At 38.9% G+C, this 23,118-nt stretch overlaps 2 protein-coding genes across 3 annotated transcripts in view; one reads left to right on the top strand and one right to left on the bottom strand.

Moving 5' to 3' along the window:
• Positions 1 to 137: 137 nt before the first annotated feature.
• Positions 138 to 15,430, bottom strand: stxbp3 (syntaxin binding protein 3). Of its 2 annotated transcripts, XM_008294653.1 has the most exons (20): positions 15,425 to 15,430; positions 11,525 to 11,592; positions 9,091 to 9,140; positions 8,795 to 8,876; positions 8,614 to 8,690; positions 8,397 to 8,469; positions 8,200 to 8,300; positions 7,408 to 7,553; positions 6,380 to 6,473; positions 5,953 to 6,077; positions 5,698 to 5,796; positions 5,556 to 5,613; positions 5,397 to 5,462; positions 4,933 to 5,013; positions 4,218 to 4,353; positions 3,707 to 3,813; positions 3,411 to 3,509; positions 1,801 to 1,886; positions 1,160 to 1,308; positions 138 to 855 (listed from the first exon to the last, which is right to left on the bottom strand). In XM_008294653.1, exons 1-20 carry the CDS (start codon positions 15,427 to 15,429, stop codon positions 752 to 754), a joined length of 1,806 nt encoding a protein of 601 aa, XP_008292875.1. In that variant the 5' UTR covers position 15,430; the 3' UTR covers positions 138 to 751. The 2 variants fall into 2 exon arrangements, with proteins under 2 accessions (XP_008292875.1, XP_008292876.1); XM_008294654.1 differs by lacking the exon at positions 15,425 to 15,430 and having other exon boundaries at positions 11,525 to 11,602.
• The window catches only part of LOC103366817 (fibronectin type III domain-containing protein 7-like), an 11,071-nt gene continuing 1,862 nt past the window's right edge, over positions 13,910 to 23,118 (top strand). Inside the window, exons 1-13 of the mRNA XM_008294655.1 lie at positions 13,910 to 13,963; positions 14,089 to 14,104; positions 14,232 to 14,492; positions 15,077 to 15,337; positions 16,737 to 16,997; positions 17,830 to 18,096; positions 18,957 to 19,211; positions 19,293 to 19,550; positions 20,102 to 20,356; positions 21,518 to 21,772; positions 22,219 to 22,479; positions 22,773 to 22,802; positions 22,945 to 22,982. Coding sequence (XP_008292877.1) covers positions 13,910 to 13,963; positions 14,089 to 14,104; positions 14,232 to 14,492; positions 15,077 to 15,337; positions 16,737 to 16,997; positions 17,830 to 18,096; positions 18,957 to 19,211; positions 19,293 to 19,550; positions 20,102 to 20,356; positions 21,518 to 21,772; positions 22,219 to 22,479; positions 22,773 to 22,802; positions 22,945 to 22,976 — 2,466 coding nt within the window. The 3' untranslated portion in view covers positions 22,977 to 22,982. The remainder of the gene's footprint in view (positions 13,964 to 14,088; positions 14,105 to 14,231; positions 14,493 to 15,076; positions 15,338 to 16,736; positions 16,998 to 17,829; positions 18,097 to 18,956; positions 19,212 to 19,292; positions 19,551 to 20,101; positions 20,357 to 21,517; positions 21,773 to 22,218; positions 22,480 to 22,772; positions 22,803 to 22,944; positions 22,983 to 23,118) is intronic.

Genomic DNA, 23,118 nt, shown 5'->3' with positions numbered 1-23,118 from the left:
TTAGGTTTACCTTGATCATGAAGGTCCTTTAGTAATTTCATTACACTGGTTTCTTTCCTACGTTTTCAACGCTGGTATTGGCAGTTTAGCACCATCCTAGATTGCAATTAAGAAAACATTATCTATAAAGAAGTATAAAGATTTGAACCACTTCATCCATTTATTAGTCAGTTGTTCAATTTAAGAAAAACGTAAATACTCTATATGTTAAAAACACTCTTCAAATTACATTATGTGATCACAAACAGAAGTGACTGAAAGAGTCAAAATAGCATAGCAGGGACTCAGTGCTTACATACAGTATATACATCAACTTTGTGCTGCTTTCACCACCATTCTGTCTCCAAAGGTTTCTCAGAGGCCATTCTACTTGTAACAAAGGCAAACACAAATGGGCAGGTTAGACATTTTTTACATAAAATACTCTTAGTAGGATGAGGTCAATAGATTTTTAACATGATCGTTATCATCAAATCTCAATATCTAGCTGGGCGAAGCAGGCTACAGTCTTAGCTGTTCTTAGTGCTTTCAGAAGAAACTTTGTGACGTAAAAAGACCAAGTTAAAAGAATATGTGTCCTCATGCCTACCATAAATGTGCATCAGGCTTAAAAAGACAAAAAGACGAGTACAAGGTAAATTCCCTTCAGTATTCCATCAGGAAGTTGAGTTGAGTGCACTGTGCTGAGCCATATGAGATGCAGGAAAACGGGGGGGAGTTTGGGGAGGTTCTACGTCGAGGGCCAAACTTCTCAGGCGTTGCTCCTTTCATCTATAGTAAAGCTTTCCACCGGGCCTTTGCTCAAGTCCTTGATGTCATCCAGGAGACTGGTGGGTGTCAAAATGTGCGAAGACCCTGGAAACAACGGATAAAAAAAAAACATTAACTCTCAAATTAGATCTAAAAGTCCTTTCAAAATTCCAATTGGCTCCAGCAGGGGATGTAAATCAGCTGGAAATAAAAAGAGGCAGTGAGTGAAATTTTTACAATTTTTTGCAATGGTCTGTCCAACTGAGCCACAATTTGTCATTAGAATCATAGCCTTCTTTAGACGAACTCAGTGGCAACAAGTCACTGATTCATAACAGTACACTGACTGAGCGCAACTTGTTTGGAGATACAAAGCGAAGTCAAAGTGTAGTCTTGTATTATTGCTCACCTATGATGACTTCGCAGGATTTCACTGCCTGGGTGACCTCGTAGGCAGAGCGCATCTCAGAGAAAGTGATTCCCCCTATCACAAAGATGATGAGACGCGAGCCAGTCCGATGTTCATCCTGAGAGCTGGGTTTGTGCTTCTGGCGGGCACTGTGGAGCAGAGGAGGGGCATCAGAAACTTGGAACATTTAAGAGAAAAAGTGGCAGCAGCCATTGAAATAAACAGCAAGAAAGCCAGGGAGAAGGGTGTTGAAGAGATTGAGATAAAACTTACTGTAGTTACAAAAATAATCACCAGAGGGCGCCAACTCATCACCCTCTTACTACCTACCATTGTCTCTATAAGGAAGTTAGGACTTTGTGTGGGTTAAACATGTCTTGAAATTTGCTATCTTGTGTTTTCTTCAGATGAAAATGAAAAGACAACTGCCTATTACGTTTGATTAATTAGGTGTATACATAAATAGAAATTTCAAGCAGTACTTTGGAAAATGTTTACAATACCTGGAAATAAAAACAAAAAAGACACAATGCCAAAGCTTTTAAGGTTACGTTGAGCACCAAAAAAGCCTGATGCAACTCAAGCAGAATTTATTATCATGTCTTGAAACAAAATGGCTCAGTCCAAGCATGAGCACTCACCTGACAGCCCCGGATCCATTCCAGGCAGCCGGACACTCTGACTGGTGCGGCCATTCTCTGGTGTCCAGTTTGTTCTCCACAGCATCCTGGAAGATACAGATTTATAATTTGTCTGTCACTAATATATATTCAGTCCCGTGGAAAGCCAGTAACATTTATATTTTATTGGCTTTTTGCTTGTGCTTTTGTGAGGTATGCTACTCATGCACATACATCGAGTACCTCTAAGGAATGTAGTTTTGGAGTTCGAGGCCAGTGGTCACCTTATACAGCAAATCGCTCTGTCTGACCAACATGCCAACACAAACTTGCTCTTTGAATTTAATGACGTAAAACACACAGTCTGTCAATTTAAGATAGTAAAAGATCACTCAACCTACTGACTTCAAGTGCAAGTCATTTATGGAGAAAAGAGCTAAATGCCAGAGAAAAAAAATATAATTTTGGTGAGCACAGGCCAGACTCCAAAAGTAGGATTGATCCTTGAACTTTGAGGACCTCACACACCCACATGGCTATTTCTGCTGCCAACTACAACATGCATCTGGGGAGGTTTAGGCAGAGAAACAATCTGCTGTCAAGCACTTCTTAGTCTCAGAGACTTGAAACATGTTTATCTATTGTGCAGCTTTTATTGACACATTGAGGCCAAAGACAGAAGGAGCAGATTGTTTTTAACATATTCTAGCCACATTTTATGACTCCATTTAGCAGCAAACTAGGCAGTTATGTGGTGAACAGTGCTGAGAAATGATTTCAGGTAATAACAGGAAGGGGAAGTGAAAATGAGAAGACATAAAATAACTTGTGTTACAGTTCAGCCAGAGCTCTAGCTTTTCTTTTGATTACCAACATGTGCACATACAGAACTGAGATTCTGTAAACTGGTGAGTTTAGGGAAGAAAAACAGCTTAACTTTTCCACTCAGTTCCAAAAACCATTTCTAAGAACTGGACTCAGCAGCAGAGTTTTATGAACCAGTACATTATGTCCTTTTCTTTATTTTATAGCTCATATAACTTACCAAAATCAAAAGACACAGCCACCAGCAAACTTAATCATAAGACAAAGTGAAAAGGTGAATGAGAGTACTGTATATTCAACATGTCTCTTTATACAGAACAAACAAGGCAGTAAGTCTCAGTGACATCCTACTGCAATTTCAACACAAAACACAATCTCATCTTACTATAAACACCTCTTATGTGGAACGCATTTAACATACAACAAATGCATTCGAACATCGAGATATTGAAGCAGAAACAGAGAGATCGTCCTCTGGGATCAGCACAGAAGTGGTGCCTTATTGTGCCCTACAGATGTAAAGATGCAGTCGTTTACAAATGAATAAAGAGGTACAAAACCACACAAACATATATGTGACACTGAATATCAGATGACCTGAATTTGATAACCCGCTTTTGTTGTGACTCCTCATTTCTGTTCAGCAATTTTCGCACGAATACCATTCAGAGAACTGGGGTATCCCAGTGACCTAGATAGAGCTATATGTTGGAACGACATAACTTTTTCAAGACGTGTATGTAAAAAGGAGGATGTAGCAATACAAAAGATATGTGATCATGCAGAGATGACAGCTGCCAACTAACCTCCATCACATCTTTTATGACAGGAGTCCATCTTGAAAGGTTGTACTTCTCCTCCTGGGATCGATCCCGTCGGGTAGGTTTGCGATTGAAGAGACTAGGCTGGGAACAAAAGTACAGCAATGATCAGAAACAAGAATACACACAGAATCAAAAAAATAAAAACACTAAGTGAACAATGGTGAAAATTCCAGTCGCCAGCTACGATCTCATCATTGGTAGTTTTAAATCATGGGCACCAAATATGAACTGCAATCAAAAGCACTGATTCAAACTATGTCCTCCTCTCCTCCACATACCGATGTGATTATAGGGACACCCAGTTCTTTCCAGTTCAGGATAAACTCTCGCTGGTCCTCGATCTTCACATGCTGGATTAGTTTGTTCAAGTTCTCATCTGTTGTTCCTGTTTACACACACCAAACCAGCAAACAAAGAATTAAAATCTAACCATTTATTAGGACAGCACCCTTTTGTTAATAGTAATTGTTCATGAGGGTCTTAGTCAAAAAAAAAAAAAAGGGAACTTTTATGTCCATTCTATGATCTTTTAGGATAAAGTTTCTTTTAACTGGAAAATCATATCCACATTCCTGCAATGACTTTGGTAGTCATAAACATGGTGGGGTGCATTTGTAACTAAATACTGGAAAAACATTCAGGACTTTTATTGAGAATAAATCAACAAATGGGTTAGTTCAGGAAATCCACAGAGAAACATCACATCCTCGCTTCAAAGCAAGAAACTACTTAATAGAATACTAACAAACAGACAGTGAAGCAGTCTGCTGCAGGGGAAGACTGATGTACCATTGAGGCTGAAGATGTAGAGCAGCACAGCTCTGATCTTGTCGTGGGTACTGTGCTGGTGGAGCAGCACAGGCAGCAGAGTCCTCATGGGATCTTTCACCCTCTGGCCGTCCACGTCTGAACCTACTGCCAGGTCCTGCACACAAACATACAGCATACCTTACAAACAGGGAGTGATCAACAGAGTAGCTCATCAAACTATGAATGAAACACAATTTTAGAGTCTTTTTTTTTTGTTGTTGTTAAATGGTGATTCTTTGGTTCCTAGCAACATGTGCCATTCCCTCTCACGAACACAACACATGTAAACAGTGGCATCTGTTAAATCTGTGAGGATTTAGTTCTTAGGCCTTAGGATGGAGACTGGGATTGGACCTCTCGAAGTCAGAGGGATTTCTATCTGGCAAATGTTATCTGTGTTCACTAAACCACCACATAGGCGACTGTGGCTGAGTGCTGTCCTCTAATTGCAAGGTTGGCGGTTCAATCCCCCGCCCCTCCACAGTCAAAGTGCCCTCGGGTAAGACACTGAACCCAATGCTGCTCCCAATGGCAGACAGGCACCTTGAATGGCAGCTCTGTTGCCATTGGTGTATGAAAGTATATCTACTCTCAGATGTACGTCACTTTGGTTTAAAAGCGTCTGCTAAATGAAAATGTAATTGTAACATAACGTCTGACTAATATTAAGTGGTAAAAATGGTTGGGACCAGACCTGCTCAGCTTTGCAGAGTTTCTCCACATTGTTTGAAAAGTGCTTCATGCAGTCCTCCGCCAACTGCAGATGAACAGTTTTCTAGAATTCAGACAGAAAGAAAAGTCAAAAACGGATGCACAAGTATTGGCAATTGTGTTTCAAATGATATTGTTTAATGAAAACATATTTTGCAAAGAGACTATTCGGCTTCACCCTATTTTGCTTCTAAAAACATGATGAAGGCAACCTCGCATAACAGGCTTTAACAGGTGTGGAGGCACCACACCCAACCACAGCATAATGATTGCCTTGGTCTACACTGACTCGAAGAAAGCTAATTATATTAGCATTTGTCCTAAAACCAATAGCATGGCATGACCCTGCAGGTAATTCAAGGTAAACTGATAGTTTTACAGTAAGTGCAAACCAGGTTGTATATGTTACAACTTTAAAGGCAGTTTAAATACACAGGTGCTGCATACCTCAGTCAGCTGTTTACGGAATGAAGGCATCTTCTTCATCAGTTGGGCCAAATTGCTAATTGTGATCTGGAAAATAATTAAAATTGCTCAAAATATGCATTTTCAGTACAAAACCGCAGTTCAAGAGGTTGTGAAGCACATAAGCAGAAACCACTTTACCTTTCCATCTGGCTGCTTCTTGCTAGCAGAAATTTCTTTCACCATCTTGGGAATTTGTCTGTTGCAAGGGAGAAAAAAAAGGTTAAAAGGATGAGAACAACAGGAACCGGCTACTGCCATGCTTCAGATCATGCACACTTACTCTGAGACCTCAGCGATGTGCTTGTGTCTGAGCTTAACCCAGAGCATGTCATCCTCATTCAGCAGGGCCTGCTTCTCTGCACCATCTTTAGACTTGTACCTGACCACAAAATGACCCAAATAATGGGTTTCAGTTAGAAATTAAACATCAAAATATGTAAATTTGTGTCTACTATGACCATGACAATATGGTGCTGTAAGATGACTGTGTAGCAGGGTGAGTGCAGGAAGAGAGAACAGATAAAAGTTATATTACTTGTAGGTATCACTCTGGATATCGATGAGATCATAGGCCATGGCCTGGTAGGTCAGCTCATGCAGAATGGGACTCACAGGGTCAAAACCTCTTTCCACTATCAGCAGCTGGGCCTGGGTCTTTCCCTGTGGAGAGGATGAAATGTACAGATAAAAACACTTGATTTAAAACTGCATTACATATAAAAACACTGGTTACTGCTCCTCACATTCTGTGATCCTGCTTAACTATTATCAAGCAACCACTGCAAACCTTCCCTTTTCAAATGCCCAGTGATTGGAAACAACAATTAGATTTTTTGTGCTAACTTTTACATGATACTTTTTGCTCCACAAAAAAATCATACTGTATATACAGATTCCAATCTACTCCCAGAGCTAAGTCTTTGTTTATTCTGTCAACATTCTTTGTTCAGCAGGTGTCTCACCTTTTTCTTTCCACTGTCATCCAGCTCGTAATGTCTTGCCAACTTTTTGTCAACCAGTTCTGCAAGGGTTTTGGCATTCTCCATGTTGCTGTCTCTAGTTATGACATAAAATGAGTTAGCACAGTCAAGCTGATACATAGAGAAGTCACACTGATCCTAACATGAGTTAATCCAGCAGTTGTAGCATATCAAACTGACTTTCATGGGGATTGCAGCAGCCATTTGGAGAAACATTTTAATTACTTTTGTCTTTACTAGAGTCAAGTTTAGTTGGCCATATAAACAGCAGAGCTTAAAAAAAACAAAATTTGCCCTAAAAAGCTTGGATTTCTGAAAATCAGCAGTTTTGTAGCTAAATCCTCCATTGTAACAAAGTCATAGATACAGTCGTTTTTAACCAGCGTGCTCTTACTTAGTGCTACACTGTGACTGGGCTTAAGAAAAGAATCCATGTTTGAAATTCTATGTCCAACTCTTGACTTTTCATGTTGTGCGTAGCTTTTTCTGTTTTAATGTCAACAGTCTAGTGCAGGGGTGTCGAACTCTGGTCGTCGAGGGCCGTAATCCTGCATGTTTTAGATGTTTCCCTCTTCCAACACACCTGATTCAAATGATCAGCTCATCATCAAGCTCTGCAGAAGCCTGATAATGATCCTGATCATTTGAATCAGGTGTGTTGGAAGAGGGAAACATCTAAAACATGCAGGATTACGGCCCTCGAGGACCAGGATTCAACACCTCTGGTCTAGTGCAACACTATGAATGTCTTCCAGAAGAGCAAATCTAAAAATCTGTACAACCTCCACTTTGAAATTATATTACATCTCCTTCCCTCTCTTTGAAGGCCAGCTATTCACTCCAGTGCAGCCATTCAGACAAAAACTCAAACTACTTTTCTTGTATAACCTCACCCTAATTTCCCCGACACAGATGAGTGCCACATTCTAAGCTCTTCTTATGAAAGGTGTCAGTCTGCTTGGGGGCTGAGGTGTGTTATAAGCTTCGAAACTGAATCCGCTCTGGCTTACTTCTTGTATCTGACTCCTGGGTACTCGTCCAACGTAGCACACAGAGAGATGAGCTGGTCGGCTAGAGTCTCCAGTGTCTTCTCTTTTTCCTTACTGTGGGGACTGTAGATGCTTCGGAAAGCCCCCGGATTGTCACATGTGAACACCTTAAAAACAATCAACATAACAGTGTAAAAAGAACTATTCTTTCCATCAACAATTTGTATGAAATTATTATAAAACATGTGCACATGGATCTTTCTTCTGTCAAATAATTTCTCCTGAACTAACTGCCTGGCTGTTGCTATTATGGAAGAAATCTTAAAGCAATTAAGAATTGTAAATAAGACTACCGTTCTATGGTTCTTATTTAAATGTAAATCTAATTCTTTGCACTATTACAGCTATTTTTATTTGTAGTTACTTTATTTTACTCTATATTTATTGTTTACTCTATATTTAGTGTTGTATTGTTGCACCAACCCACCAGAACAAATTGTGTAAACTATACCTGGCAATAAATCTGTTTCTGATTCTGATTCTGAATCCTGAGACATTTTTGATTTTCAAAATACAGAGAGCCACTAGTTACTGCTCCCAAGTCTGTAGGATAAAACAACGCACGTTACATCATCGCTTAAAACAGCCAACACCCATTAAAGATTAACATGACCTACAGCACACTAAAACAAGTGTATTTTCCCCTCAGTGAAGCAGACACACAATCTGGATTTTTTTTTTTTAAAAAAAAGAGGAAATGGAGCATTACAAAACGAGCTGAAACAGCACACTCTGCACCCAGCCTCAACTCACTTGTTTCTCTTGTGGCATGAAGGACATGTTGATTTCCTTACAGACACGTATGTACTTTGCACAGTGCAGCTTCATGTTGTGAAACAGGTCATCGGGGCAGTCTGTGGGACCAAAAAGCCTTCAGTGTGCAATTAAAGTGTCTTTTTGTCAGATATTTACATAAAGTTCATTTCAAAAGTGATTCATAAGTTACTTACAGTCAGTAAAATAAACATAGGCTGCTTTGTATTTGGGTTTCTTCTTGAAGTCATCTATAAAGGCCTGCACACACTATGAAAATAACGGAAATGTCAACAGAGTTTGGCAGAAAGAATACAAAAAAAAAACCAAAGTCAACAGAAAAAAACAAAAATTGCAGAACTGATAACTAAATATGAAGTATCATGTGATCATTGTAAGTTAATAATGGCAAACCTTAGCAGTAGGCGTCATAAAGTAGATGGCCTTCATTTCTGGAACAGGCTCTCTGATTTTGTACAGGTCCTCCACAACTAAAGAAAGAACACATAGATTTTAACTGTAACTATAGACGTCGGTAGTTTGACTTAACACCTGAATGATAAAAGTGTATGACTGTAATAGAATGTTAGCCTACTTGTTATTTTCTCTGACATCAGATCGGACATTTTGCAGCATGATGAGAGCAGCTTGGTGGTGAAGGGATCCAGAATCAATATCTGGAAAGAAAACAAATTGATAGCGGTCAGTTACTGACGTATCACACTGCAATATGTAAGAAGGTTGTGTAGGCCCGCATTAAAATGAACAGCACTGCCATCATGACAAATTACAATTCTGTACAGAGCACGAGTCAGTCAGTCACATAAAACTTTGATTGAAAATGTGGATGTTCATTCAGTTAGAATGTTGAGGCATGAGGGATTGTCTTACCTTCCATACTTCAGACTTTCTGCAGTCTGTAATTATTGTGTCTTTTATTTCTGTAAGACACAGAACATGACAACATGAAGAACTTTACTGAAACCAGAAAACACTCAGTGTTCATGACAACACTATTTAAGTTGTATCCCAGTCCTACTGCTCAAAAGCCTGTGTAGGACAGAAAATCCAGTGATTAGAACTTCAGCAATCTATTGCTGAGTTATTTAGGATACTGATGAAACACCAAAAATGTATTGGACTGGTTAATTTGGGGGATTTTCAAAAGTAACACTGCAGACTATGTGATGAAAGATGACTAAATGGTTTACAGTAATTTCTATCAATAGAAGGAAAACGGAATACTACTTTAACCACAATAGAGCTGTACAAGAAATACTGGTTTCTGTGACATGTGCATGCACAATAGTCACACTGCACTTCCTGCAATGTGAAGTCAGGCAAATGAACTCAAATGCATCATGCAACAACTTTTATCTTTTTTTCTACTTTATACAAAAACAAAATTTACATGGTTCCGATTTTCCATGACTGAACTACAAGAGAAGTCTTCACTTCATTTTAAGAGTTCTTAGACACACTGCGTTTTACGAAACACAAAGTTCATTGGCACGTAGACTCCACACGTGCACAGCAAAAAAAGCAAGACACAGAGGAAAAACATAGAAAAGGAAGTTTTTGTTGCACAAAGAAATGCATCATTTGTATGGAAATATTTCAGCTACAGAAAGGATGATATTGACCAACAACAAGTATTCTGTCTGTAATGACTTGCAATTGTTGCCACTACAATAAAATTGTTTGATCATTTAAAACAGCACCACAACGCTCTGTATGATGAATGTAAAGCCAGATCGAGTTTATTCAATATCATCAGACTTTTGAAGCTATCTTGGTTCTAGTGTTGGACAGAAATTTAAGCGATGAGAACATGAACAATCCATCATAGTACTGTACTAGACACTGATCAAACAAAAATACATTTGGAGGAGGAGGAGAGCAAACGAGAAGAACAGCAAAAGACATAGTCATGAAGATTTATACCATGGTCAGTGAAAATTCTATGGCTAAGTGGCGTCCATTATTTGCATAAAACAGTCCCAAAAACGTAGACATTTTTAGCAAGTTCTATTAATTAAATAAATATTCTGTGTGTTTGCTCACAGTGTGGGACCATGGTATAACCGTCATGCTGTGTTTCATATGATTCTTTGCCTAACTGTCATAGGAATTTAGACTTAGATAAACTTTATTGATCCACAAGGGAAATTGTTTTACCACAGTAGCACAAAAGAAATAATTATATAAACATACACAAAAAATGAAATAAAATAAAAACAAGAAGTAAAAAAGCAAGCAGCCAAAAAAAAAAAAAGAATACAATACAAAGATTTCCAACCAGGTCCTCGCAAGGATGACTACTTTGTTCACAGCAGTTGTTATTTTTATTAAATGAAGTAAATTACTGAAGGTGCATGTTACCCCAGCATATTAAGAATCAAAGCGAGAAATGTCTAACTATGTCCCTTCACTGATTAGGTGTTCCTGACTAAAACTGATGCAGTCTATGGCCCTGCAATATATCCTAGCATAGGCGCAGATTTCGTTTGAACATAAAGAAACTGAATGTAAAGGACAAAACAAACTCATGCATACTGAGTAAACGTTATTGTAGTTTTTCAAAATAAAAGTCCTTTGCACCTTTCATGTTCCTATGAAGGCTCTACTGGTCAGAGGCTGTAATGTGTATGTGTAAACTTAAATCAACACTTCCACATCGACTAAAAACGACTGTTATAACCTTCATTAGAGCTGCATCAGCTGTAGGTAGATCTATAAACGGGTAATTGAGGACAATGTTGAGGTCGTGTTGTTTCACCGTTAACGTCAACCTAAGGCTGCCTTCTCTGCGACATCATTACCACTAACCTGAACCCAATCAGAAAAAACAAAGACGTTCATAGGAGGAGAAAACAGATTTCAGTATGTTTGAGAAGCTGAGGGCAGGTTTGCGTCATTTACCATCCGAGGAGCTTTTTTTTTTTAACAGTGCTGCGTTAGACTGCAGAAATTAGGTGGGGCTCCAAGCGACACAGTGACCTCATACGGTCTACTCTGGCCAGAAGTTTGCTTCAGGAGTCGGTACAGTTAAGACAAACAACAGCGCCGAGCGTTAAGTCAAGTTCAGTTTGCTGCTGTTGTTGTTGTTTACTAGATTCTTCCTCCAGCCCAACTTTGTAAACTCCCGTTGCAAAACAAAACAAAAAAATAACATCAAAAAGAAACGGAACCTTCAGTGTCTCATGAAGTCACAAAGAAAGAAGTTAAAACAAACAGCACGCAGTTCATAGACCTGTTAGTTAACAAGCAAGTGTCACGCTGTTTAGGAAGTGTAGAAAATACTCTCCTACTGGAGAGTACTTACTTTTCCAAACTATCCTTTTGAGCCCGTGGTCCGAGCCTGCTGCCATCTTGTTTTTTTTCTCTCTCTCTCTTCCCTCTGCGCCTCTTCCTGTCGGTCCGGTGTCCTTTGACTCTGACGTCATCTGCGTCAACAAGTGTGCGACGGAGCGCTGTTGTAGTTTTTTTGTTTGCTTTTCAATAATGCAGCTTAATACAGTGTGTACATTCAAGTCAGGGTGCATTCAGTCAACATTAGTACAGTGTATTTCTATTGGTATAATGCCGTACGAACAGCACAACAGACAAGTATGATATAAAGACAAAAAAGTAAACAGAACAGAGCAACAACCAACAAGCAAATAAAACAATGGATAAACAACTAGCAAAGCAGCAACAAATCAAGGCACATTGAGAAAGCAATGACTTACAGATACAGGTATACATTTTGTTAGCGTTTTGGTTCTTGTGAACCAGACATTTCAGTGATTTAAAGTAGCTGATGAAGCTGTTTATGAACCCAGGGAATGGTAGAATACAACCTTTTCACTTGCAGGTATGAATATGATATTTATTAATTTACCTAGCCTGATAATAAGGTGCTTCTAAATGATCTTTCACAGAACATGAGTTAAAGTCCCCAAAAGCTTCTGTTTAAAGACTAAGCTCATCAATTTATTATCACATTTCCTATCTAACAAGTTGTCACCAAATCTTAGGGTGGGCAAGGAGGGCAGGTTCAAGGGAAATGGCATAGCACTTTGAATTAAAAGCAGCGAGGTGTAAGGATAGCTTTACAGGATTTATCATAACTTATATTTGAAATGCTAATGTTGTGCTTGTCCACAAAATCCTTCAAACATAATAAGTGATCATTGGAGTCCAGAAGGTCGTGAACAAAAAAAATCCCCTTTTCATACCAGTCAGGTTTGAAAATGGATTTCCTGTTGATGGTGATAATCCTGTTGTTCCATAATAAGCATTTATGTGGGGAGAAGTTGTGGGTAAATAACGTTTTTGCATACTGTAATACTTGTCTGTGGAAGTTAGACAGCTGTATAGGAATTTTTGACATCTCAAAGTCACACCTAGGTAAGAGATCAATGCCACCAATCTTACTGAAGAGTTTGTTTGGGATGTGGTACCATATTGAATGTGACTGAGAAATACACTCTTTTAGCCATTTAATTCTAAGAGCTGCTATTACAGATTCAAATTCCCTGGCTCTCAGATCCCCGTTTTCATAATCCCTGACCAGTTGAGATCTATGTAAATAGTAACTTCTTTTTTTTTTCCCATATAAAGTTAAATACAGTAGAGTTAGCTGATTTTTATTACTCCAGATGACATAAACATAGAATGGTATGGATATATGATTCTTGATATTCCAACAGCTTTGGTCAAAAGAATGCAGCCTAATAGGCATAAATCTCACATGGGCCAGTGATTTAACGATTTTTGGATAGATTTTAATCTGGGAGAGATATTCAGGTCTTCCCTTTCTTGCTGATTGCTTGATATGTTGTAGTTTTTACCATGATGGTGGCTTAACTATCTAGCTCTTGGTAAAGGAAGTATATAAAATACTGAGTCAACAGTACTTTTGAATTTAAAAAAACAAAAATAATGAAATACCAAAGAAATCACCAGCAGGAAAAACGTTGGTTAAAAAAAAAAAACAACAACAACTAAAAGAAAATTAAAATTGCAGAAAGGAAAATAAAAGATTATTTCAGGGTTATAATGGCAAACCTTTGCTGTTGGTGTCATGAAGGGCATGTTCTTCATTTCTGGAACAGTCTTTCTGCTCTTGTACCTTCCCAACTAAAGAAAATTCCTCCCACAAGTCCAAAAACATGTTGAGGTAAATTAGTGATTCTAAATTGTCTATAGGTGTGAATGTGAGTGTGCTTGGTTGTCTGTCTCTAAGTGTAGCCCTGTGATAGACTGGGGACCTGTCCAGGGTGTCCCCGGCCTTCACCCTAAGTCAACTGGGATAGACTCCAGTAGATTAAGTGGTGTTTTTTTTTTTCTTCTCAGTTTGGACCGGCGTCCTCATAATTCTGAGTATCTCCCCAGCTGAGGAAAGTCCAGTTCCTTCGCTAGGCCCATATTAATGCCACATGCTGTGACTACATCTCTGGCTATAGAATATCATGCCTTCAACTATGAAGGTGTTTCCTTCTTCTACTATTCAACGTACACACCCCAAGGTGCATCTTTCTGCTTTAGTATGATTGGACATTTGACCCTCAGTGGGAGGAGCTAAATGCAGGTATTTCAACTTACACAGACAGCACCTATGTTTAGGAAAAGGTAAAACTGCTCGAGAGAAGTAAAAACCAAACAGAAGCAGACAAGCAGCAGTGCAAAACAGTGAGAGGAGTGTTTCCAGAGACAAACGTGAAGAATGGGTGCAATGAAGTGGATGGTGATATTATTCTTGCTGAGCATATGCTCACAGGTACAGTAATACAGCACTGTTAAGATGACACTTATTTTACATTAATTTCAATAAATAGAGCATAACCTGTTGATTCTATAATATAAAACTATTATGTAATTATGTTTTCTCATCAAAATTTGCAGGCTGCAGCCCAATCAGGTACAGTATGTTTTCTTTATACATATATGTCTCTATGGATGTTACCACAGACATATAAGAATATAGAAGCAAAAAAACCTTGATTACATAAAAACATAATGTGCACCGCTTGCATTCCTCTCATCAGGTATCCAAGTATCCGTGTTCACTGCAACATCCAAGACTGTGATTCTCAGATGGACCAGGTACACCGGAGCCACCTCGTACAAGATCACCGTTGCCCCCCAAAACTCACCAAACAACCCCATTGCTTTTGCCTCATTTGGGCCGAACACAGTGATGGGCTCCATCACCCCCTTGTCCCCGAACATCGTGTACACCTTCACAGTTGAAGCTCTGGATGATTCCCAACTGACACTGGATGCTGCATTTATCGACTCAGCAACAGGTGAGGTCCAATTCCGTCCATACCAGGACTATTAAAACATTTAATATTCTTTTTTTTGTCCATAACTGTTGTTTCATTTAATTTTCTTTTGGTGTATATTATAGTTTTATGTGTGCTTGACTTTATCTTAATATGCTTTAAGATATTTGTGCAGTACAGTTTAAGCTGCCACATTCAGGAAAACCAATTTATTGGATGATAACTAATATTACAATGTACCTTTAAATAGCTCAGTGTTACTTAAATTTTTTTTTTCTCAGGGTGAATTGGGCATTTGTTGGTATACACTGAGCAAAGGAGCACTAAAAAGTCAGACAAAATAGATGATTGTACCCCTTACTTATGATTTTTTTTTTTTAAAAAAGGTCTTAAACTGTTAAAATTTTATAGGTAGATTCAGTGAATAATTCCAAAATGTACCCAGAGAGATTCAGAGGAAATTAAACTACTGTTTCTTAACCTGTAAAATCTGAAGGTAAGATGGAAGATTGCATGTGGAGAACATCCAACACCTCCACCACTAAGTTTATAGTATGTGTCTTTGCTTTGGATACCATCTCTAAATGTAACTGTGATGATTGTAGCCCCCGATGAGATGGATCCCATCCAGACAGTGAAGTCGAAGGACAGCAGGACCTTGATGGTGGAGTTTAACTCGAAGGTCGGGGCGACTCAATACGTCATACGAGTCCAGAATGACAATGGCTTCTACAGAGAGGACATCGTGTTGTCATCCCCCGCTGAGATTAAGTCCCTCACACCGTACACCGAGTACTCCCTTAGCATCGTGGCGGAGAATAGCGCAGGCCGCAGCCAGCCTTCAAGTCCTGTGACTGGAAAGACAGGTACCATTGTTTGTCATCAAACTATTTGTGATGTTGTGCAGAATGTCGGTTTTTCCATGTCTTCAGTGTCCAGCTAGGAAACATAACCTCATACACAAATTCAATGGAAAAAAACAACACCCAGGAGCTGTTGTATGCGCAGAAACGAGTCTTATGTTCATTTCTCATCAGCCCACATGCCCTGCAGAAGTCACTTGATCTGCCTTATTGTTTCATAGCTAAGCCACTATATACAGTACTGTGAGGGAATGTATACACACATCATGAGGGCAAATCCAGGTTTGTCTTACCCAAGAAATGCATCAATGCCCCCGAGGACCTCTCCTGTAACTATACCTGACCTCCCTCTGTGACAAACACAAAGAGCTGACCTCATCCTGAGCACATAGCTGTCGCCTCTCACCTCCGCTACCGCCCCAGAGGGAACATTTGATCCTCATGAGCCAAAAACAACGTGCAACACGCAGTTTCACAGATTTGTGTTTCATGCTTGACATTTTGAGTTGTTTTTTTTTTTATACCTGTAATGTTTTTAGTGTGTCCCCTTGGGTTTGGATTGAGCTACTATCTCCCTAAACATCACTTAAACACCTCTTTAGCAAGGGCCTACTCAGTCATTGTGCTCTTTCTTTATCTCTGTCATTCACAGTCTCATTCTCTCTTTTGCAAAAGTGAAGGAAAAACTAATTAGATAAGACTTTATTATTGCCTGTAGAGGTAAAATCAAATAAAGAGCTATCTTCTCTCTCATACCAGAGATTTCTTGTTTGTGAAATAAAAAAAAGTATCTTCAAAACAAATTGATTTGAATTTAATATGTTAGATTAAATTTAACGATAATACACATGAAATACATTGATATATAAATGAAATGAAGACTTGTGTACAAAAAGTCAATGTACAAACAAGTAATTCACAATCAATTAACTAAGAGTTTTATATTCATTTGTGCCATATTATATGTGCTGTGACAAAAATTAGAGCGATACAGAAATGAGGAGTCTTTCAGTGAGATCTGACTTACTTGAAACACGACTCACTAAAGACCCCTAAAATCTTCTAATCTTAAACTGAAAGGACTGTTACAGGTGAAATGACTACTTGTTTGTATAGAAATAACATATTCTTGTGGCATCCCATCACTCATAGAGAAAAAACATCAGGTTTTTGATTTAAATTTATCCTTGAAAGCAAAAACATTAAAATCCTGAAGTCTTGCCTCACTTAAACCCTAGAATAATACAAATTAAAAAATGATATCACACCTGACAGCTCGGCCTTTCACAGCCACACAGCTGCAAAATTTCATTATTGCTATAAGACTTCAAGTATTCTCTGTCAGATTTGAGACTCAGCACTTCCTATATATAAAACTTTTAAACTGTCTTCTCCTCCGCAGTTCTGCCTCCTCCTCAGCTCTCCACCTCCTCTCCCAGCAATGACAGTATCATCGTATCCTGGGCCCCGGTTGATCATGCCGTCCAGTACTCCCTGTCCATATACAAGCTTGGCTCAAACAGCAGCACGATGCACAACACCTCCAATGCCGATCTGACCATCTCTGGCCTGGACGCTGGATCACTGTACGTCATCCAGGGTTTCGCCTGGGACGCTGAGGGACGAAAGGGAGAAGGAAGTCTGTACGTCAACCAGACGACACGTAAGGAAGCACTGAAACACTTCTCTGTGAATTTACACTCTACAACACACTATGACATGTAAGATTATACACAAAGAGCACTATAATTTTTGGATAAAGATATTTTAATTGACATATTATTATGTGTTTGTGTCAGGTGACTAAACCTTGATCTCCAGTCAGTAAATACTTGATGTATGTAAGCCAGCAATGCAAAGGGAAGTCTTATATTTCCAGAAGGCTATTCATTTATCATTCTCATTTTATCATAAGAAGTAGCTTTAATAAATACTGTAAATATTGATAAAAGTATTGAAAGTGTTGTTTGAAGTTCAATTTTTACTAATGGTTTAATACTGCAATGAAAAACATTCAGAGTGGTGGAAGTTTAACCTAAAGTCTCTTTTTTTATGTACAGACTTAATACATTTCTGCACAAACGAAAATACTCAAAAACAACTTCAAAAATGCTATTTTGTCAGCATATTATACATACTGGCTTTAAAGTATTAGCAGTGAAATGCATTTAAGTATTCAAAGTGAAAGTAACCCACTCTGAACTGTGTTCCTATTTAGGTTATTGCATAAATTATTAATTTATTGATGGTTGGTGCTTGGTTTTCTATTATAATCTACAGAAATATGTTCCATTTTAACAGTTTACAATCTAAAATCTTAATTATCTTAATTACAGCCCTCTTAAAAAATACAGTAGAGTAAATCACAATATTCTCATTTAAATACAGGGGAGTAAAGCATATAGTCAAAAAAAAAACTTTGCAGTATATGAAAATGGTACTCATGCAATTTTCACCTTTTGCTTGTTTTGTCTTTATGTTTTGTCTTTTGACAGGACCTCCAACTCCTTCCTCTGTCAGTGTGTCTGTGGTGATGAACAATGACGTGGCCAAACTCTCTGTGTCCTGGGACATCAGCCAGGGGCTTTATGGACCCATTGAGTACCATGTGATGAGTGACCAGAACCTGACCTGTAACACCACATCCAGTTCCTGCACTCTGCAACCTGCTGTGAGCTGTGGAGAGGTCCACGCTATCCAGGTCACCGCCTCCAACGAGGCCGGGGAAGGCTACCCGTCCAGCCCCGAGGTCTTCATCACCTGTGAGTAACTGAGATGTGAATGTGTCAGTCTGCTGACTAAGTCTGATAAATAAACACTGTTTCTACCAAGGTAGCTGTCTCACTGTAACAGGCGAATACAGACAGTCAATGAGCAGAGCCTTTTGTGGAAAAAGCATTTAAAAAAAAAAATTTCTGAAGAAAACTTTTAATTTTTAAGTTAACCATATAAAAAAGGCCAAAAACTGTAAAAGTGTCCAAATTAAAAATCTGTATTTTTAGGAATCATAACTTATTGTTTCACAACCTGTGACTGTAAAATTATTATTTTTAATTTTTTTTTTGCTGTATTTAAATCAGCAAAAAAACACTATTATTTTACAAATGTTTTAAAGCGATAAATATGTATTTTAGAAACTGAAAAGTGATAAATATTATTATTATTGTAGATTCTAAAAGTGACAGGAAAACATATAAATGTACATAATTTTGTTTTTGTTTTTTTTTGTAATGTCCACACCAAAAATATGTGAAATTGATTTTTTTATTTTTTTTTTTATATTGTGTGGCCATAAAGTGACACAGCTGTTGTATTGAAATCTGCTAAAAATAATCATTATTCTAAATATATTTGTCATTGTATTCATCTGTTTTTACAGTTTTTGAACATTACTGTTCCAGGTTTCTTTTGTCATCTGTTTGATCATATAAGATTGACAGTAACGAAATGCTGTAATGTGCTACAACAGATTGTTGTGCTCAAAGTATAAACGTACCAGTACATTTAAAAACTGAAACAATTTGTTTGAGATATATGTTAATCTCATTCTTCATGTTTTTCCATTTAGTGTCAGTAGCATTATCAGTATGTGACTAAACCCCCTGCTGTCCTGTGCTGTCAGTCCCCTGCCCTCCAGAGTCTTTGGCTCTTGTGGAGTCACCGGAAGGAAACTGTTCACTGACGTGGGACGCGGTGCCTCATGCTGACAGCTACACGGCCTTCATTAAGAAAAGTGACGGCAGTGAGGAGCACTGCAACACCACCAGCAACAACTGCACCTACCACTGCCAGTGTGGCTACACGTCCCTGATGTTTGTGTTGGCGTTCAACCAGGCCGGCGGCAGTCCTCAAGGGCAGGTTCTCAACTACACCACCTGTAAGTAGCAGCAGAGGTGAGACTGATTTCCTTCTCTTCTTGTTTATGATTATTAAACGTTTATGCACCTGTGTCTCTCAGTGCCCTGCTGTCCAGAGAACGTGTCCGTCGCCTCGGTGAGCACCGACACTCTGGAGATCATGTGGACAGCGTCGCGAGGGGCAGATCTGTATGAGACTCGAGCTGTAGACAGTTCAGAGGTCATCGTCTGTAATGATACGGCACCGGTGTGTGCCCTGTCTGACCTCAGCTGTGACAGCGAATACACTGTGGTGGTGACACCCTGCAATGAAATCAGCGGCTGTAACCATGCTTGTAGAGCTCACACCAAAGACACAGGTATCAAACTGCTGCTCGTATCTGCATGTATCCAGCTAATGTACAGTCACATTTTACACTTGCATTCTATTTGTCTCTCTGGCACTGTCTACACTTAGATACTGTAGAGTACCAAGTATAATGCTAAATATATTTAAGCTGTTTAAAGGTATATAACATTTTTGAATAAACAACTCTAAAATACTGGATACCAGCATGATTCAAAAACACAAAGCTATCTCATTTTATTCCTTAATTGCACCACAAGATAGAGACAACCCCTGATAGTATAATATGCTATTTTTTTGTACGATCACATTATATCTAATTTTATAATTATACAGTCTGTCATGATGCATTGCCTCCCTCTGTTGTCAGACTTCTCTAATAGCTTTGAATAAGTGTTTATCTCAAGAAATAATCACTGGTTGAAAGTAAGCATGTTAAAATATCTCCAAAATGATGCATACAACCTTGTCAGAATTGTGCAGAGTCCTTCAAGAGTGTGACCATATTCAGTACACTCAGTCAGCATTTAATGCCCTCCTCCTTCCTTCCTTTCTTCCAATCAGCTCCCTGCATGCCGATGAATCTGATGCTGAATCCGAAGAACTCCTCCTGCTTCGGCGTGAGCTGGACAGGAAACAACAGAGCTGCCACCTACACTGTCACTGCAGGTGGAGATGACGGCACGCACACCTGCACCACCAGTGGAAGCAGCTGCGACATCACTGACCTTCCCTGCGGATCCACCTACGAAGTCAGTGTCACAGCAACCAGCGCCGCCGGCCAGAGTTTGCCCAGCTACTCTGACTCCCTGGAAACAGGTGAGCAGTCAACGGTTTGAGCTGATCCTTAAAAAGTGCAGACAAATGCAGTGCTCCTTGTCATTGGTGCAACTCTGGTCTCACAAAAGATCCTTTCCACAATCCTTATTCTCAAGAAGAAAAAAATGGTGGTACCCAATGTATTCAGATCAGGTAAAAGTAGCACTACATCAGTATCAGTATCCAAAATCAGCAATATGTGGTCACAGTGAAACAGAAGGACAAGGAAGTGTGATATTATACAAGTGTACACATTCATACAACAGCCCCACTGAAGTACAGTCAGGGACAAATCTGAGTTACTTGTACTCTACTTGAGTTTGACAGAAAAAAAACTTTTTGAGAGAAAAAAAAATTAAACCTGAAAACAGAATCCTGGATCAAAACTTTGTGTTTTCTTCATTTCTCTCCCATTAATCATCTGATGAGCCCTCAGATTTCTCTGCTGTCTCTGTATATAAAACTGGATGTAAAGTAGTTCAAACCTGCAGCAGCTCCAACATGATGCTGACACACTACTAATAATCTAATGATGTTATATATAATAATGTCTGAGGGACCAAACCAAATCTTATACTTTAACACTTGAATAAATCTTATTTGCTTTAACTTCTGTTGGATTAATGCAGGACTGTTACATGAAGTATCTGTAATTACTTGTAAAACATGAGTATTTTTGCATTGCTGTATTGGTACTTTTACTTAAGTAAAAGAGCTGAATTCCTCTTCCACTACTGATGATTGTACATAAACAGTTTAATGCTACTCCAACAATTCTGTATTGCTCTATCATAAAGTTTGGGATTTGGTACCAGACAGAAAGAAACAAAAAGGTCAAAATGTGAACAGTAAAGAGTGAGACATCTTCACCTTCATTGTAAAAACAGTGGCTCACTTAAACTGGTAGCATCTTGTTACTGGATTCGTTGCATCCCATAGTTTCCAACAATACTAGACAAGCAATATTCATCACTAAAGCACATTAAGGAACCTCTAAAGATTTAGCATTTCATCTAGAATAGATGAAATAGATAAGTTCAATACAAAAATATTTTATTAACAACTTAATGTTGATGACTTTTTGGCCCAGTTTGAGCTCTGCATTCATAGAAAAGGCAGTCTGGGCCCACATGCATCCACATTTATCATTTTGTTTTACAGAACCCTGTTGTCCAGTGAATCTAACGGTCGATCAGGTGACTCAGGCGATGACCAATGTGTCGTGGTCTCATGCCAAAGGGGCTCACTCCTTCATCACCTCTCTAACTTCACCGCGAGGTCACGCCCGCTGCCACACCCAGGACTCCCACTGCCTCATGGGATGCATCACCTGCGGCACCAACTACAGCGTCACCATGGAGGCGTTCAGCCACAGCGGCCGCAAATCCAGCTGCACCTACCACGGTTTCTCATCCAGTGAGTGAGGATGTTTTCTATCTGCGGGAAGGCCATAAATACTATGAATACAAAAGCTATATTTTTTGAGGAGCACATTTTATTTCTGACTTATCACACAGGGAATATAATGATACTGATCTTTATAAGGACAAAACAGAAGGACATTTAAATGCTACTTCAGAGGCTTATACACATGTCATACATTGAAATATAAGCAGTCATTTACATATTAGTGACTTATATATATATATATATATATATATATATGTGTGTGTGTGTGTGTACAGTTCCTCCAATATCTTTCTTAAAGGTAGAATAATGTTCTCCAAATGCATTCTAAAAATGTAATGTAAAAATACTGTTAATATTTATGGTTCAAACAAAGTCGAATGCTTTTCCACATGGCCTCAGATTTACGAGAAGTATCACGAGTCAATTAACAAACTGGAATGTCTGTCTTGCAGGCGCCTGCTGTCCGTCGGGCGTCAAGCTGTACAGGATGGCTGGTAACTCTCTGAGGGTTTTCTGGCGCAGCACCGGCAGCAGCCACAGCTCCGTGGCAGAGATGGTTGGCAGCAGCAACAACTACACCTGCACCGCATCTCCAGGAGAGAACAGCTGTGACGTTGGCAACGTCCAGTGTGGGGACGTCTACCATGTGGTGGTAGCTCCACTCACACCAGAGGGCAGCAAAGTCCTGTTCTGCCCCAAGAGACTGTACTCAGGTGAGACAGGAGGTGGTGGAGAATAGTGTGTTTTGAGGGTTATTTAACACTTAACCTTTTACTTTTGATTAGAATAGATCATCCTTTTTTCAGCATGCTTTATAATATGTTTTTAACACACAAATAAATCCAGCATTTTAGAAATACAATGACTTCAATAGAAAATAAAACAGCATTAAAGGCATCTCAGAGTTATCAGACTTCTGGAAATACGCAGTCAAAACGTGTGATGCACCTGAATACTATGAATATTTGACCTGACTAATTAGATTTTGCTGTTTCTGCCCTTTTAGTCACTTGTTCAGGGAGCAGCGTTGGCACAGGTGAGTGTGTAACCTTTCAGATTTTTTAAAGCACTTCAGTATTTATAAGGCTTTATAAATTTTCTAGTAGTTGCTGTTTATTAGTAAAACATTTTAAATGTTGTTTGACTTGTCTAATGTCATTTCAATCTTTTTCCTGCAGTGATTTACAGAGGGAAGAGAAGTGTGGACTAGCATATGGTAAGTCAATATGTTATGTCAATACTCATTGTGATTGACTGAAAAGAGGATCTGTGAAGTTTTGTGTAGTCACAGAGACAGCATCCTTATTTACAGTCATTATTTGTCTATATTTTTCTTTATTTTCTTTTATACA

The sequence above is a fragment of the Stegastes partitus genome, unplaced genomic scaffold (assembly GCF_000690725.1).
Source record: "Stegastes partitus isolate 25-593 unplaced genomic scaffold, Stegastes_partitus-1.0.2 Scaffold983, whole genome shotgun sequence".
Lineage (NCBI taxonomy): Eukaryota > Metazoa > Chordata > Actinopteri > Pomacentridae > Stegastes > Stegastes partitus.
The sequence above is the reverse complement of the archived record's forward strand: the minus strand, read 5'-3'. Positions and strand labels throughout refer to the sequence as shown.

Coding starts and splice junctions, on each gene's coding strand:
- stxbp3 (XM_008294653.1), bottom strand. Junction 8,301..8,396: donor CTATGTTTATTTTACTGACT/GTAAGTAACTTA, acceptor TTGGTCCCACAG/ACTGCCCCGATGACCTGTTT. Junction 4,354..4,932: donor AACTCTGCAAAGCTGAGCAG/GTCTGGTCCCAA, acceptor GTTTGTGTGCAG/GACCTGGCAGTAGGTTCAGA.